This window comes from Pipistrellus hanaki, assembly GCF_964339955.1.
Source record: "Pipistrellus hanaki genome assembly, chromosome: 1".
In the NCBI taxonomy this organism is placed as follows: domain Eukaryota; kingdom Metazoa; phylum Chordata; class Mammalia; order Chiroptera; family Vespertilionidae; genus Pipistrellus; species Pipistrellus hanaki.
Window position 1 is genome coordinate 51,425,332 of NC_140503.1, and position 18,476 is coordinate 51,443,807.

At 37.0% G+C, this 18,476-nt stretch overlaps 1 protein-coding gene across 1 annotated transcript in view; it reads right to left on the reverse strand.

Moving 5' to 3' along the window:
- Window positions 1-5,926: 5,926 nt before the first annotated feature.
- Window positions 5,927-18,476, reverse strand: part of UNC13C (unc-13 homolog C) — a 501,491-nt gene continuing 488,941 nt past the window's right edge. The window contains exons 30-32 of the mRNA XM_084880006.1: window positions 11,214-11,306; window positions 9,664-9,823; window positions 5,927-8,044 (exon numbers count right to left, since the gene is read on the reverse strand). Of these exons, the coding sequence (XP_084736132.1) occupies window positions 7,759-8,044; window positions 9,664-9,823; window positions 11,214-11,306 (539 nt within the window). The 3' untranslated portion in view covers window positions 5,927-7,758. The remainder of the gene's footprint in view (window positions 8,045-9,663; window positions 9,824-11,213; window positions 11,307-18,476) is intronic.

Below are 18,476 nucleotides of genomic sequence, written 5' to 3' on the forward strand. Positions count from 1 at the left end.
CACCATCTCCAATCTTGGACCCCTCGGGAGATATTCGACTGCTGGTTTAGGCTGCAGGGATAGGGTCTAAACCAGCAGTTGGACATACCCCTTACAATCCTTGATTGCTAGCTCCTAACCACTCACCTGCCTGCCTGCCTGATCACCCCTAACTGTTTCTGTCTGCCAGCCTGATCAGCCCCTAACCACTCCCTGTTGGCCTGATTGACACCTATCTGTTCCCTTGCCAGTCTGATCACCCCCAACTGCCCTTCACTGCTGGCCTGATCACCCCAAGGCTTTTATTAGTATAGATATTGTTATCCATACTCACTATTCTGAGCATTGGGACTCCAGGACTTACTTACTAGTTGCAACTTTGTACCCATAAACAATATCTCTCCAATCCCCCCTTTCCACATCTCTGATAATCACACTATTTTATTCTCTGTTTTTATGCATTTATATATTCAATCTAAAAAAAGTAAATAATATTATACAGTATATTTGTCTTTCATTGTATCTCATTTATTATATCCTGAAAGTACATTCACGTTGTCACAAGTGGCAGGATTTTCTTCTTTCTCATGGCTAAATAAATTTTATGTGTGTGTGTGTGTGTGTGTGTGTGTGTATGTGTGTGTGTGTATATTTTCTCATGTATTTTTCTTCTTTATTATCCACAGTTATTGACAGAAACTTAGGTTTCCTTCCAAATCTTAGGTGTTGTGAATAATGCTACAATAAATGTGGCAGTACATATCTTCCTTCAGTATTTCATTTTTGGGATATGTACTCAGAAGAGGAATTGTGGGATCATATAATTCTCTTTGTAATTTTTTGAGAAACCCCCATACTGTTTTCCATAGTGGCTGCACCAATTTACATTCCCATTGGTACCAATTTTATACCAGTGAGTGTGACATTAGATGAAGGTCTGTCATATATGGCCTTCATTGTGTTGAGGCACTTTCCTTCTATAAACACTTTATTAAGTGTTTTAATACTAACATAAATGGATGTTGTATTTTATCCAATGCTTTTTCTGCATCTATTGATATGATAGGATTTGTATTCTTTATTTTTATTTTTTAAATATATTTTATTGATTTTGTACAGAGAGGAAGGGAGAGAGATAGAGAGTTAGAAACATCGATGAGAGAGAGTCATCAATCAGCTGCCTCTTGCACACCCCCTACTGGGGATGTGCCCGCAACCAAGGTACATGCCCTTGACCTGAATCGAACCTGGGACCCTTGAGTCCCCAAGCCGACGCTCTATCCATTGAGCCAAACCGGTCCCAGCTGTATTCTTTATTTTGTTAATGTCACACTGATCCATTTGTGGATGGTGAACCTTGTGTCCCTGGATGAACCTCACTTGATCATGACATGTTGTTGTATTTGATTTGCAGTGTTTTGTTTAGAATTTTTGCCTTTATGTTCATCAGGGAAATTAGCCTGTAATTTCTTTTTTTGTGTGTGTTGTCCCTGTCAGTTTTTGGTATCAGGGTAATGTTTACCTCACAAAATGGGATAGGAAGTATTGCCTCTTCTTCAATTTTTTGGAGATTTTGAGAATAGGTATTAAATCTTTGAAAGGTAGAATTCACTGATGAAGCCATCTGGTCCTGGACTTTTCTTTGTTGGGTGGTTTTTGATAAATGTTTCAATTTTCTTACTGTTGATCTGTCTATCTAGGTTTTCCAGCTCTTCATGGTTCAGTCTAGGAAAGTTATATATTTTTAATAATTTATCCATTTCTTCTGGTTTATTGAATTTAATGTCATATGGCCTTTTATACTATTCTTGTATTATCCTTTATATTTCTGTGGGGTGTGTTCTAACTTCTCTTTCATTTCTAATTTTGAGTATTTCTATGTGTGCTTTTTCCCCGAGTTTAGCCAGAGGTTTGCCAATTTCATTAATCTCTTCAACGACCCAGCTTTTTGTTGTATTAATATTCCCTATTGTGTTTTGGTTCTCTATTTTGTTTAATTCTGCTCTAATTTCTATTATTTTATTTTTTCTACTGGCTCTGGGCTTCATTTGTTCTGTTTCTAGTGCTAAGGTAAAATGTTAAATTGTTTGAGGTTTTTCTTGTTTCTTGAGGGTAGGCCTGTAATACTATAAACTTTTACTACCACTTTTACTGAATCCTCAAAGTTTTGATATGTTGTATTGTCATTCACACTTGTCTCTATATTTTGAGCTCTTCTTTTATTTCTTTTTGACCCACTAGTTGTTCAGTAGCATGTTTTTTGAACTCTATATATTTGTGATTTTTCCAGCTTTTATTGCAGTTGATTTTTAAACTATTGTGGTCTGAGAATATGCTTCCTATGATTTCAACCTTCTTAAATTTGCTAAGACTATTTTTGTGGTCCAACATATGGTTTATCCTTGAGATTGTTTCATGTGCACTAGAAAACAATGTATATTCTGGTGTTCTGGAATAAAAACTCTGTAAGTATCTATTATGCAATTTGGCTTAATGTGTCATTTAAGGCCAATATGTTCTTACTGATTTTCTGTTTGGATGATCTGTTTATTTGCTGTCAATGAGGTATTTAGATTCCTTATGTAATTGCTTTTTTTTTTTTTTGTCAGTTTCTCTTTTTTGTTCTGTTAGTAATTGCTTTATATATTTTGATGCTCCTAGATTGGGTGCTTATGTATTGATAAATATTGTCTTAATGTATTGTCCCCTTTACCATTATAAAATGTCCATCTTTGTCTCTTGTTACCTTCTTTATCTTGAAATTTTTTTTTTTTTTGTCAGATATAAGTACAGTTACTCCACTTTCTCTGGATGCCATTAGCTTGCAGTATCATCTCCCATTGGTTCACTTTGAGTCTACGTTTGTCTATAGATGAGATGGTGTCCTGAAGGCAGCATATAGTTTGGTCTTGTTTCCTAATTCATCCAGCTACTCTGTGCATTTTAATTGGTGAATTCAGTTTGTATACATTTAGGGTAATTATTGATCTATGAAGACTTTCTACAGACAATTTATCCTTTGTTTTCTTGTTCTTCTGTGTCTCCGTTGCTTCTTTTCCTTTGTGTTTCTGTCTGCTATTTTAATTTGGCGGTATTTTATGAGTTTTTCTTTTATTTTTTTTAATATTATAGATTTTTGTTTTGTGGTTACCATTATATTTATGAAAAATAAGTACACTGGACCTTTTTCTTCTCATTGCATCTTATCTCCATTCACCTGTTTAAATTTAGTCCTTTTACCCCTCCCCTTTTATGCTTTTACTAGGGCCCCAGTGCACAAATTTGAGCACCTTGAAAGGAACTGTGGGCTGCAAGGCTGCAGTGGGCACAGGGGCAAGTCTGGGCCCATCCTTCGTGCCTAGGCCCAGCCCTGCCCCCCCAATAGCAGCCCTGGTCCCCTGTCTGCCATTAGTCCCACTTCCGCTGCTACCGCGCCCAATGGATGATCATGCCAGCACCTGCTTGCACCCATTGCCTGTGTAGAGCAATTGGGGTTGGCGCTGGGTGCCGGCAGCAGGTGCGAGCACCCAGTGGGACCACAGCATGTGGGAGCAAAAATTTTCATTAACTAGCAGAGGCTCGCCCCATTGACAGCGACTGGTGTCCTCATTGGTCTGGTGTTCCCGCTCACCTGCTCCACCATCCCACCATGCTGATGCCTGCCATGCCTGCTAAGCCTTCCATGTTCTGTGCTCTGCTGCCTGCTGCTGATACCCGCCATGTTCCCTACATGCCCCCTCATGGTCAGTGCACATCATAGTGACCAGTTGTTCAGTTGTTCTGCCATTTGGTCTATTTGCATATTAGGGTTTTATATATATAGAAGATTGTCACAAATGATCTCTTTTTATGCTGTGAATTCATTTTGCAAATTGCAGTAGGTATTATGCTTTTTTGTTTTTTGTTGTTTTTTTGTTTTTTAAAAAAATACATTTTATTAATTTTTTACAGAGAGGAAAGGAGAGAGATAGAGAGCCAGAAACATCAATGAGAGAGAAACATTGACCAGCCGCCTCCTGCACACCCCCTACCGGGGATGTGCCCCCAACCAATGTACATGCCCTTGACCGGAATCGAACCTGGGACCTTTCAATCCACAGACTGACGCTTTACCACTGAGCCAAACTGGTTTCGGTGGTATTAAATTTTAAAAAAGATGTTTACCTCATTTAATCTTTATGCTATATTTAATACCCTATTCTGAACAAGAGTTGCAATTTCCTGTTTCTGTCTGTCATCTTACAGTTTTGTACCTTTTTGTTGTTGTTGTTTTGTTTCTGGTATAAGAGCTCCTTTCAACATTTCTTGTAATGCTGGTCTGGTGGTAATTTACCTCAACTTTTATTTGTCTGGAAAAGCCTTTATTTTCCCTTCAAATCTATAGTAAAACTTTGCTGGGTTATATTGTTCTTAGTTGGTAATTACTCTCAATATTTTAAATTTTTGCTCCCACTCTTTCCTAGCTTGTAATATTTCTGCTGAAAATGTTGATGCTAATCTAATGGGATTTTCTTTATAGGCTGCAGTTTTCTTTTCTGTTTGCCTTGAGAATTCTCTCTTTGTAAAACATTTGATAGTTTTAATATAATGTGCCTTGGAGAGGTTCTTTTTGCATTGAGATAATTAGATGTTCTCTTAGCTTCTTGGTTTCCAAGGTCCTGATCTTTTCATATATTTGGGAAGTTCTCACCTATTATTTGTTTGAATGGCTCCTCTGTTTCCTCTCTCTCCTTCTGGTATACCCATTATTATTTTTATGTTGTTCTTTGTAATGGAGTTAGATCTCATAAAGTTCTTTCCCAATTTTCTCTTTCCATCTGAGCCCTTTCTATACTTCTATTTTCAATATCACTATCTCTTTTTTTCATGTAGTCTGCTTTATTTCCTAAGGTCTTTAATTCATTTAATCGTTTCATTTCATTTCATTTCATTTCATTTCATTTCATTTCATTTACTGTGTTCTTTAGCTCCAGCACTTCCATTTGTTTTTTATAGTTTCGATCTCTTTGGTAAAGTACTTTTTTTGTTAATTGATTTTATTCCTGAGCTCACTGACTTTCTGAGTTTTCTTGTATATCATTGAATTTTTTCAGATCTGCTTTTTTGAATTTACTGTCATTGAAATCCCAATCTCCCATGTCTTTGAATTTACTTTCTTGAAATTTTCATATACTTTTTGAACTTCTTTGGTACCTTGGTTGTTGGTAGTACTTGATATATATGTCTTTCTTTCGGCATTTGAGGGATGGAAATTTTTTAAGCTAGAATTGTCATTTATAAATGTGTCTTGTTTAAGGGAAATTAAATATATAAATTATCTTAGAATGGAGCAGATATGATGGGGACATTTGATTACTTTTTTAAATAATCATTTATTAGAGTTCCTTCAAATAATGAATGTTCCACTATGGCTTTAAGCACTTTATTTTGGCCAAATTTGATTTTCACTTATTTCTTTAAGAGCTCCTAATGAGAGAGGTTCATCTGTATATGAATAACAGAGCATTGTCTTTGTGCATTTTATCTAGAATAAGATAAATTGCCCAACACTTTAATCAAGTTCATTGTTGATGGAGATTGCTCTGAGCCTCAGAGTGTTTACTAATTTGAATATGTAAACACAATAGCTTTTTTTCCTGGAGACCAGAGAAATACTTGCCTTGGGAGAAATAACAAGGGCTGTAGAATTTTAACTTTTTGAATATTAGTACCTGTACTTTATGATATTAACAGACTTAGTTCATGCTGCCGTTACATATATATTTTATACAAAAAAAAAGATGAATAGATATAATTAAACGATTGCTTGGGAAAAATTCTTAGCTTAACATTTTAAGTAATCAATCAATGCAAACCCAAAATATAATTTATTCAAGTGTATCATGCCTTATGGCACTAATGTGCTCTTAAAGAGCTCAAGTCAATGTTCTGTAAAATTGTTATAAGATAAATCTAGAGTGAATTCTTCACTAAAATAATGAAACATTTTTTTTCATGTTGCTTGTTTATATGATGAATATTGACTTTCTTGTAGTGCTTAACAGTGTTTAGATACATCAGTTCTTCCTTGTTTTCAGGATCATTATTTTATAGTATGTAGCTGTTTCCATTAATACATGTCCGGGAAAGTATTTTTCAAATTCTAATGCAATATTAGAACCAAACAATGTGAAGATCATTCTAACTACTAAAAAACAAACAAACAAAAAACCCCTGGAGTTTTTATTCCTACATAATGAAATGATGCTTCATAAATTAAATAAGAAGGCAGCAAATACAACAAAGTGTTGCATGGTCTCAATATATATCCATTTATTAATGCATATGCCACAGGATCACATTGCACTATGCATTTGGAGAAGTCATTAACAAAGCAGTTGCCTAACAATTTTACATGAATTAGTGGATTTCACTGGTCTGTGTTCTCACATCTAGTAACAGAGTGATTCTGAGATTCATGATAATATTAATTTTGTTCTTAACATACCAGACCAGCTTGTTCACCAAACACAATCATTGTAATTGGTTCTTGTTTCTGCAGGTATACGTTGTCCACTAACAGTCATGAGCATGTTTCAAAGTACTGTTCTACAGCCAACAATTTAGATAGACTCTAAAAAGTCAAATCATAAAAATACAGAAAATGCAAATATTCATGAAGTATTTCATATTCAAAATCCAGCCTAGTTATTGTTTTCCTATTTCATCTGATGCATCTTGGTCTTATCAATAACACAAATTACAAGATTGTAAGCAATTTCTTCAGATTCTGTCTTACAGTTTTCATTAAGTAGATGAAGACAAGGCTTTTTGTTCCAGTGCAATATATAATAATGCTGTATTTAGTATAAATAGTTGAACATTTTTAAAAGAAAAAAAGCATTTAACTGATTACAGGGCTAGGTAATTAAGGAGTTAGTCATATCTGTCAGAGGGAAAACACTAATAGTAGTTACTTATCATAGGTAATTTTTTTTAAAAACTTTTCATCACATGATTTTGTAAATAATGAAATTTGATAAAGCCAAGACATAATGCTAGGTGGCAAGTGCATCAACTTACCTTTTTAACAAATGTGATTTGACTGTGGCAGTTTTGAAGAACAAAGTTTTGTCAATATATCAAACATTGTTAACAAACTATTTAGCATTGCTTTGTGTAAGTTTGCTTTAATAGCATTTCTTCACAGTGATATTTCAGAAAGGTTGGAAACTGATCAGCATAAAATATTTCCCACCTTTTCTATTTTAATTTGTATGCAAAAAATCATCACAATATATCTTCAACTATAAAATTACAAATGCTTTCTAGTGGTGACTACATTTCTAGTTATAATAGAAAAGGGTATTTCTAAGACATCTACAATGAGGTAAGTCTAAATAAAACAGAATTTGAGTAACAAATCTTTCTGATCTATGGGCAATTGAAACTAATTTAACAAAAAAAAATTAATAGATGAACTGAAAAGACTTACTTGTTTTTCAGTATGCTTAATGGCTGAAAAATTGTTAATGAGAGGAAATAAACATTTAAAAATATCTGGATATTTCACTTTACATCATAGTTTTGGCACTTCATGGAACATTTATTTCCCAAACACCAGTGATGGTATGTATACAAGTTCAGCAGGTTTTCCACACACCTTGTAGACATTGTATGTGATTACTGGCAAACACTGAAATGTAGTGAAATAAACATTCCCATGTATTTGCACATGCATGCAGTAGTCAAACAATTATAGTTTATGCATTCTCAAAGATGGTATCTTCAGTATTCCTTTCAAGCATTCTCCTCAGCAGATCTTATTTCAGATTTAAGTCTTACAAATTCTTTTGCCACATCATCGCTGGTCCTCTGAGAGAGTATTCTAAGAATAGTCAAACCGGTGTCATCCATAGAAACATTTTTCAAAAGGGGGTACCATGCCCCATAGCTTCCCTTTTCTGCTATGCTCTGTAGCTGAATTACTGTCATTCCGATAATCCGATCTTCTCGGGCAAAGCAGTAATCCTTAACTGAGAGATGAAGTTCATAGGCTCCTGGGTGGTTTTCGTTACCCAGAATGCTGTGTGGATTAAAATGATGAATTTTGAGCAAAACTTTTTTTTTCACCTAGGTATCAACACAGTTCTAAAAATGTTATACATTTTTATATTGGGAAATAGAGTATCACTATATTTTAATTCTGATATATATATATATATATATATATATATATATATATATATATATATATATGTAAAATTTTACTTAGACTGTCTATGTAAATATTACTTGTAATGTAACTTAAAAACTCCTTCTTTCCCTAGATATAAAAAAAGGAAATCCATCTAAATATGCATTAGTACCTTGCTGTTAAACATATCAATAGAAACTGGAATTAAAGCATTAGGCTGTACTTAACCATTGGAGTCAGTGTCTCCCCTCTGATATAGGGATAGGATAGGGTTGCTGGGGATCATGGGAGCTAGGCTTAGGTAAGGGTATGTCGGAAGAATATCGGTGTCATTTCAACATCATTTATTGAAGCCTCTTTAATTTACCTCAGGCTCCTGAATCCTTTGTATCTGGGAACCTTTTCTCATGGGAATTCACTGCACAGGCTATCAAGCACTATTTACAAGACGCTAAATTGGATACAAATCTCCAGAGTGCATTAGTTCCATCAGAGGCTGATTCTTTAATACCACTTCTTTGATGTGGCAACAGTCAGGCTTGCCAAGTGTGGGGCTGAGGGTGTCCTCTACTAACAACTCAGGACAGCTTGTCAGTGCACAAGTGAGCATAATGAGGAGGGCTGGATCCTGATATGCTGAGAACAATTCTCTCCTGCACTTAACATCAATTCGTTCTCAGATATTCTTGATTTACTCATAAATGCACATCTGTTGCTTAGCAGAACTAGTATCCACATTCCTTCCTTTTAAAGTGACTTTTTCTAATCAAGCATGCTGTAGACATAAGTTTGCGTGAGCTTGATCTGATGCCTGCCTCTCTTCTTTATCTGTCCCTAGTTCAGATTATCCAGATTTGTGGAATGAATTTCATCTGTATGCAGATCATTTTCAAGTCTTATTCAACTATCTATTTGATATTTCCTCTTGGGGATCCAATAGGCATTTCCACATCAAACGAAAATCTCTGATATCCATATCTCTTGTCCCTATGTCCCCATCTCAGTAAACAACTACCCCAAAATCTAGGGGGTATCTTTTATTTCATTCAGTATCAGGTAACTTCCATTTGCCCTAATTGGATGCACTAACATTTTGATTGGCCCAAAATGCTGTCAACACTCCTCTGCATGACTGATGTTTTACTTTTCTTAGGTTTCAATTTAAAACTCAGAGAGGCTTCCCTGAACACCCAATGTAAGTAACCAAGTAATCATTCTATTACACTGACCTGTTTTAATTATTTACATAATACTACCACAATAGGTGTTTGTTTAGCATATGTCCCTCATCTCTAGAAAGTGTATTCCATGAGAGCAGAGAAATCCTATTATGCATACTCAATGGTTATAGTACTGCCTGATACATGGTAGGCACTGAACAGATAATGACTCAATGGAAGGAACTTAAAACAGCCTTTTTCATCTGCCTGGGATCAGTGATGCTCAGTAACTATTAATTGCATAGTGACCGTTGCCTGGTTGAAGAAATGAGTTGGGTAATGACTTACAACTGAAATGTTTCATTGTACTTGGGTGACCAGGTGTTGCTTTTTGTCTTTGTGCCTTGTTTTCTCTTCTTGTCTCCAAGGTTGGGTCCCAGCATACAAACTTCCACAAAGGGGCGGAACATGGCAGTGGTCTGCCAGTTCAGGTTATTAATAGCCATCACTATAAAACCAAAAAGGGGATGGGATGCAGAGTGTTAGCAAATGACTGTGTGGAATCTCTGCCTTGCTTTTGGTCCTTACACTGAATTTTTGTTTAAAAAGTGATTTGTGAAGCTATAACTTGCATTTGCTAGTGTCCTAACTCTAATGATAAGAAAGTATTATTGAAGAAAAACATCTTACTCTCTGGAATGCACACTTGATGGGCTTTCAGCTCTTAGCTGTGTGACACTGGAGTGGCAAAAAGTTTCATTCCCCTTGTGTAGGGAAAAACATGATGCTTTTCATATTGAAAATAGTGTTTATATCTATCATTACATATTTAGAAAATAGATTTAAAATCTATAATTTTTCAGATGCAATCCCTTAATATTTTGTGTATGGTTTCAATATTTGATTCATATATAGAATGGGATAATAATATATTGCAGTCTTATAAGTAACTGTATTTTTTAAGTTCATCATGGGTATCTTTCTAATTCAATATATATTTTCCAACTACAAATATTCCACCATATATATATATATATATATATATATATATATATATATATATTCAATCCTATATTTAACCAATCACCTATTGTTAAACACAGTTGTTTCTTAATTTCAAGCATCACACATAATTCTTAAGTGTACCTTCTTATATTTATACTTTGCCCATTCTTTAATGATGACATTCTTAAGGAAGTATCTTATAACTAAAATTGTTATTGCAAAAATTTCATAAAACTTTGAGCATTTTCTCTACAGTGACAAAATCTTTTCGGATACTGGCATGTATAGGCATGCACATTTATCTGTATATTTCTCTATTGCACATAATTTGTTATAGATGATAGCAGTGATATTTTTATAATACAAAGATACATTCAGTAATGCAATTTTAAATATATTAGAAGGGCATGGTTTTGATTGAAGTGGATATTACTTAGAATATGGTTCTATTAAGCAAAATATAAACCATTTAATTTCATGTCTGAAATGACCCTTGCATTCAGGTGATATTTTTACAAAATAAACCAATAGATTAAACCATCATTAAAATATCAAATCAGTTGTTGAAAATAACTTGGAGAAAGAATTAGGTAGGCTATGTGAATAGTAAGCCAACCATAGCACTAATATTATATACATAATAGGATTAATCACAGAGAATATACAGTTTTGAAATGTAATCACCAATGTATTTAAATATTTCAAATTACATAGGTTAATTATCTGTAGCATGTATTTGTTTTTAAATAAAAGTTCTGGTTCAGGAAGACATTCTAAACCCATAAAATAATTTAATACACATATTCAAACACAGATAAAATGGCATTTTAATATTAATTTTGCAGAGATTAAAGTCTGATGAGCTGTTTGACCTATCTGGATCCAAACTGTACCTTTTACAGTGACTTTATGCTCTCCGGTGCCTGGGGTGGTGGTGATGTCCACATGAACAGATATCTGACCCACTGAATCTTTGGAGGAGCGACCTGCAAATAAGCAGAAGCTTAGGGCCTGACCTTTTAGACGACTTAATAACGAACATCTACGTTATCTGCACAAGGGACTTGAAAATGTTCTTTCCTGGAAATGAGTGGCTCTTTTTAATAACAGCACATAACGTTGATATATGTTCACTAAATACAATTTGCTGTGCAGATTTGAGACTTGGATATAATATTTGCCCAAGGAGCTGAAATTTCATATGATCCTCAGATATTGTATTACTATTACAGAAAGATGGCTCTAGAGCACCTGCTTCATGAAGCCCAAAGGACGCCAGGGGAGACCAATATACAGCTACAATATAGCATGGTAAGTCTACTGATGGCATAAAAATTAGTCAAGGGTTAAGCATGTTGTACTGAAAAGTATCTGTGATTTGAGGTCAAGAAAACTTGAATTTAAATCATGGTTATGCTACTACTGGTTCTGTGATAAGAATTTGCTGTGTTCTCACATCTCAATTTGCTCATTTATAAAATAGGGATAATAACACCAACCTCTTAATACATATATATACTCATATATACTTTAACTATCATTTATCTTATATTTTTCATCCCCCCTCCCAATATATTTGTGTAAAGTTATGTCCCATTTTTTAATGTAGCCTAGAATATCACAGCACTAACTACAAAGTAAAGGTTCCAAGAGTATTTGCTTAAAAATAAATTACTGAGCCCTGGTCAGTATATTCAGTGGTTGGAGTGTCAGCCTGCATACTGAAGGCCTCTCAGCATCTCTGAAAATGCATGCAGGTTACATAATTGCCTCTGGTGTTATGCTAAGGTTCAGAGCCTGCTCAGTGCTTGGGTTTGTGGTTGAAACTTTTATGGGTGATCATGTGTTACTACAAGCAGTAAGGTATCAATGGCTGGTTTCTGCTAGTGTAGCCATAAAAAAATGGTCAGGCCAGTTCTTGATATTATTTTTAAATGAGAAAGCCTTCCATCAAAGCACTCACTGGGTGTTACTTCTTCACCTGAGTTTCTAATTGCTAAGGTAATTTGAAGGCTTTAGTTATGTTGTTACAGAATTGGAGAGATCTGTAAGGTAGAAAATATAACATTCTAATTGTGAAAATATGTGTTTCTGTTTGGTGTCTTTTGTTATGGATGAAAACATCTTGTGCTGTTTTAAAACAACTAACAGCTGAAGTGAAGTATCTAAAACCTTTTAAAAGGTTCTCTTTAAATGCACAGATGTAAGTGTTCCTCTTCCACAAATTGCTGTTCTGTAGCCTTCCACTCGTACATCCTGTGCGTGTGCTTTCCAAAGAAATATGGACAGTTGCATTGGGAGGGAAAAAACATTAACAATCCCACCTAGGCTCTCAGCAGTGCCGGAACACTTTTGTGAAACCTCCCAGGTGGAAAAATTTCCCAGACTCTCCACTGCATGCTTTCCTTTCTAACACAAAATGTGAAGCTTACTGCTCAATCCAAGCAAAGAATCTTGAGAACTGACTGCTTAGTGTGACACATCCTAAAATTGTGGCATTGGGAAAGTAATAGAGTAGAAACAACTGCTTTAAAAGAGTTTACTATTATTGCAATTATTGCCTAATAGTCATGCCATTCATAAACGTCACTTTAAAAAATGCAAGGTGTCTGCTTTCATGGCCTGGAGTTATACCACTCTGAGCACCATGGTATGCCTTATTTTGCAGTTAATTATGCAGATTTTTTTCCTTCATAACTTCATTCTATAATCAGTAAACCTCTATTAATGTTAATAATCCATACTTATTGCTAATTCATGTAATAAACTTGTAATATTCTTTTGATATATATTAAATGACCAATTTGTATTTATTTGTTGATTAGATATACAAGCCATCCTCACTTTGCATGGTATGTGCAAAGTGATATGCCTGGATTCCAATTCCCACAGTTTAGTTCAATAATGCCTGTGTCCCAACCAGACATTCAAATATCAGTCATCATGGTGCATTACATGTGTGTCACTGCATAAAATAAAAACTTTGCTACTAGAATTTTAGCCCACAAGTCACTATGTAAAGAACAGGTATGTATTGTATCATCACTTACCAATCACATCACTTCTTTCAAAGTCTGTTGGGGATTGGTCACTGCACAACTGTTCAGTTCGCACACAACAGAGGATAAAAGGGCCTCATTGATGGGTAGGAAAGTCAAAGACACATTTTGGGCAAAAATACCACCCCTGACACAGCAACCCACAATGGGGAGGGATCTGAAAATCTCCCCAAATACTACCAAACAGAAGAAAAACAAAACAAAAACACCACAGTTCCCTTCTTTCTGAGAAGCAAGGTGTCTCCCACGTCAGAGGCCTGCACCAGAGAGACCAACTCCCACAGCAAAACACGTGACTCTGAAAGCCAACAGGCCAGCTGCGCTTACAACCTGGAGAGCTCTAGGCTGTAGGGAACAGAGATCCTGCTCTTCCAGGGCTCACACACAGACTCACCCACCTTGGGACTCCGCACAAAAGCAGCAGCTGTGAGCCTAGATCATATGTGAAAGAGATTTATTTGCTAACTGTAAAGCTTCTTCCAGAGGGCAGACGTGTTTTGAGACTCTCTAGGGATGTGGGTGCTAGCAGGAGCCATTTCTGTGCTTTCCTTCAACATTGCTAGTGCCAGCACCAGCGGGGGCCACTTTTGCAGTTTTCCTCCAATTTGCTAATGGGGGTGAGTAAGCAGCCCACTCCCATGCTTTGCTCCTTTCAGCCCCTCCTGAGGCTGCAGGCAAGCAGCTGCAATCTGCCATGCTGCATTCGCCAGAGGCAGCTCTACCCACCCTGACCGGCTTCTGCAGCCCCACCAAAACCATCAGGTGTGGCCAGGCGGATTGCATTTCTAGGCCCTGTGATTTGAAACAGACTGTTCAAGAGACGACCAAGAACTAGATCAAGATAAAGCATTGCGTTTTATCTCCTGTGCAGGGCTACTCCAACACTGAAAGGGAGAGCTAATACATAGAAATAATCATAGAAAGTTAAGTAAAATAAGGAAAAAAAGAAATATGTTCCAAATAAAAACAACAACGAGATACTGAAGCAATGATAAGTAATTTACACTTTCTCCCAAAAACAAAACAAAACAAAACAAAACAAAACAAAAAAACAGTTCAAAGTAATGGTGTTATAGATGCTCACCAAACTCAGGAGAAGAACAGATAGACACAGTGAGAACTACAACTAAGAGGAGAGGAGGTCCAAGATGCTGGAGAAAAGAAAGATGGTGAACTTGTCCCCTCCCATGACTAAAATCAAATATACATGTATATAGGTAGCAATTACCCCATGAGACAACCAAGCATTGAATGAACAGTTTCTGACAACAAAAAAGAGATGGAATAGAAAGGCGGGGAAGCCCTCAGGGAGCTGTGCAAACACTCCAGTGCCATTATGTCCACTTTGAAAGGACAGGCAGGTCTAGCTGCTGATCACATTGCCTGGAGTCTTTGGCCTCTGAACAAAGGGAGCAAGCAGGAACAATAGGGTGTCCTCACCCACCTGACCAAGAAGTATGAAGGCTCATAGACCACTATGAGAAATTATATGCCAACAAGTTGGAAAACTTAGAGGAAATGGATAAATTAATTGAAACATACAATCTTCCAAGACTGAATAATGAAAAAAAATAACATCGCAAAGACCAATTACTAGTAAAGATATTGCATCTGTAATAAACCCTCCCACCCTTGGGGTCAAATGGCTTCCCTGGTAAATTGTACCAGACATTTATAAAAGACTTAAAACCTACACTGCTCAAAGTCTTCCCAAAAAATTGAGGAGGAGGGAATGCTCCCAAAGTTATTTTATAAGGCCAGCATTTTCCTGATCCAAAAACCAGACCAAAAAAAAGAATGTTACAGACCATTATTCCTCATAGACATAGATGCAAAAATATTCAACAAAATAGTAACAAACCAAATTCAACAATACAGTAAGAAGTTAATACACATACTTAAGTGGGATTATTCTAGGAATGCAACAATGATTAAAGAATGCAAAGATGGTTAAACATCTCCAAATCAATGTGATACACTACATTAACATAATAAAAGATAAAAATTGTATGATTTCAATAGATATAGAGACACCATTTGAAAAAATTCAATATCCATTTATGATAAAAACTCTCAAGAAAGTCCATATAGATAGAACATATCTCACCATAATAAAGGCTATATAAGGGACTAAGAAGCACAAATTGGTAGTTGCAAAATAGTTACAGGGAAGTAAGCAAATGATAGGAAATATCTAATAAAGAGGGAATATGCTAATTGACCCTCTTGACATTGCAAAGATGGCAGCGCCCATAGCCAATAAGGAGGGAATATGCTAATTGACTGCCACAAAGATGGCAGCATCCACAGCCACAAGATGCCAGTGCCCAGTCCCCTCAGCCCCACCAGGGTGGCACTCACACCTTTGCCTCTAGAGTCCCCAGCCTCCAGTCCCCTCAGCCCCTAGGCACCCTGGGCTGGCCTGAGGTGAAGGTAACCAGGGCCGGCTGAGGCTTGCACTGCTGGCAGTGGCAGCAGTAAAGATGTGATGGGGGTGTCACCTTCTGATCGCCAGGTCACCTCCCACCCCTGAGGGCTCCTGGACTGTGAAAGAGGGCAGGCTGGGCTGAGGGGTGGGGACTCCAGAGGCAGGGTTGTGAGGACCACTCCACTGCATGAATTTTCATGCACCGGGCCTCTAGTAGTCAATAATATTGATAACTATGTATGGTGCCAATTGCAGTACTGGAAATATCAAGGGGAACACTATGTAAAATATATGGTTTTCCAATCACTAAGCTGTATACCTGACGCCAATACATAATTAAAAAAATAATTTCCCTTAAATTTTTTTAAAAAGAGTCCTTATATTAAGAAAAAGGGGGGGGGGGGCTATATATCACAAACCCATTTCAAAGATCCTACTCAGTGGCATAAAGCTCTAAGCTTGTTGCTTAAGATTAGGAATAGGATAAAGGATGCCCACTTTTATTTAACATAGCATATTTGTTAACCAGTATCACTCCAATAAATTCAATAAAAAGGGAGAAATATCATATGCAAATAGTCAACATAAAATGTTTGCAACAAATGTTAAAGAGGCTACTGTCTTTAATGCATAAAGACATCATGCAAATTGATAAACTCTAAGCTGCTATACACAAATGAATAAAGGTCATAAACAGACAATTCACAAAATGAGAAATTATATGCCCAAGTGACTGGCCGATTGTTTGACTGTTTGACCGGTAGCTATGATGTGTATTGACTACCAGAGGGCAGACACTCAATGCAGAAGCTGTTGAGCTGTGGTGACATGGCAGCTGCAGTTCTCAGATGATGCACCTGGAACCAGAGAGGAGGAAGCCTGATTCTGGAGTGTGACACCCTAGAACCAGCCTCTTGCAATCTGGGACCCCTCGGGAGATGTTGGAGAGCTAGTTTTGGCTTGATCCCTGCTGGCCAGGCTGAGGGACCCCACCAGTGCATGGATCTGTGCACAGGACCTCTAGCCCATTGGCTCCCAACTTTGGATCTCTAGCCCATTGTGAAGGTCATGGGTCTGGCCCTTACATAAACTTTTCTACTCTATTAGCTAAATGATGAGACTTGCTGTGGCCCCCATGTCTGGCACCTGCTCAGGCCAATCTGCTTAATATTGATTCCTGGTAGAGAGAGTGAATTTTCCTGCTACCACTCTTGTCTGGGAAACCAGCTACTGTTCTTCTGGGCAGACAGTAGCTCCAGTGTGCAACCTCTGGGGAGGGATGGAGGCAAAGGAGCGGCTCAGGTGGGAAGAAGGAGGTTCCCACGGCCACAGGACTCCACTTGACCAGAATGGCCTGGGCAGAATGGCCTGGGCGGGAGCCTGATATTGAGCAGGGTCCTGCCCTAAGCCAACTAGATTTCAGGCTAAGTAAATCCTGTTTCCTAACCAATTGCATTTTGCACTAAATGCTCACAAGTCATCAGTTACCACCAAACTTAGGGTAAAGTGAGATGAAAGAAGTGAGACAGATACAGAGAAAAAGTGATATAATATTGGAGGAAGAGAGGAGGGATCCCGATTCTGAGCGCATCACCCAAGAACCACCCTCTTGCAATCTGGGACCCATCAGGGTGTATCGGAGAGCCAGTTTCCCACAGGTCCTGCTGAGGGACCCCTCCCATGCATGAATCCATGCACTGGGCCTCTAATAGTTAATAACTATTGAAAATATTTAAAGTTTTTTTAAAAAAATATATTTTATTGATTTTTTACAGAGAGGAAGGGAGAGAGATAGAGAGCCAGAAACGTCGATGAGAGAGAAACATCGACCAGCCACCTCCTGCACACCCAGCACTGGGGATGTGCCCACAACCAACGTACATGCCTTTGACCAGAATCAAACCTGGGACCTTTCAGTCCACTGACCAACGCTCTACCACTGAGCCAAACCAGTTTTGGCTATTTAAAGTTTTTATAATCAAATTAATGTATATTGAAATAAAACACCTAGCATTGTCTATTACATTAGTAAAAGTTTTAAATAAATGCAAACAACTCATGCTAGAGACTTTGTGGAAAATCTAATATTTAATCCACTTTTGATGAAAATGAAAATTAGAACTAATTTTTTTGTGAGAAAATTAGTTGAGTATTACATGTTTTCTAGAACTTGGAGGTCAGTAATTCCATTATGGACTTGTATTGAAAATTTAATTCTGAATATAGAAATAGATTACATGAAAAATGTTATTGAAAATATTGATTATTGAAAAATTAATATTTACAATTGGGGAATTTATATATATAAAAGCCTAAGCAACGGTTATGACTGGTTGACTGATTGACTGGTTGCTATGACAACTCACTGACCACTAGGGGGCAGAGGTTCAATGAAGAAGCTGCCCCTTGGTGGTCAGTGCACTCCCACTGCCAACCTCCCACAGCCAGCCAACCTCCTGCAGTCACATCCCCTGGCCGCCCAGCCTGATTGGCCCTTATTGGGACTGGGTGAGATAGCCCCAATTGCCCCGATGGCCAGCCAGGCCAAGGTACCCCACCTGTGCATGAATTTGTGCACCTGGCCTATAGTAAATCAATAAAATATCTCTGTGATTGAATATAAGCATGACCTATTGACAAGAGTTGATATCATATAAAGTACTTATGTT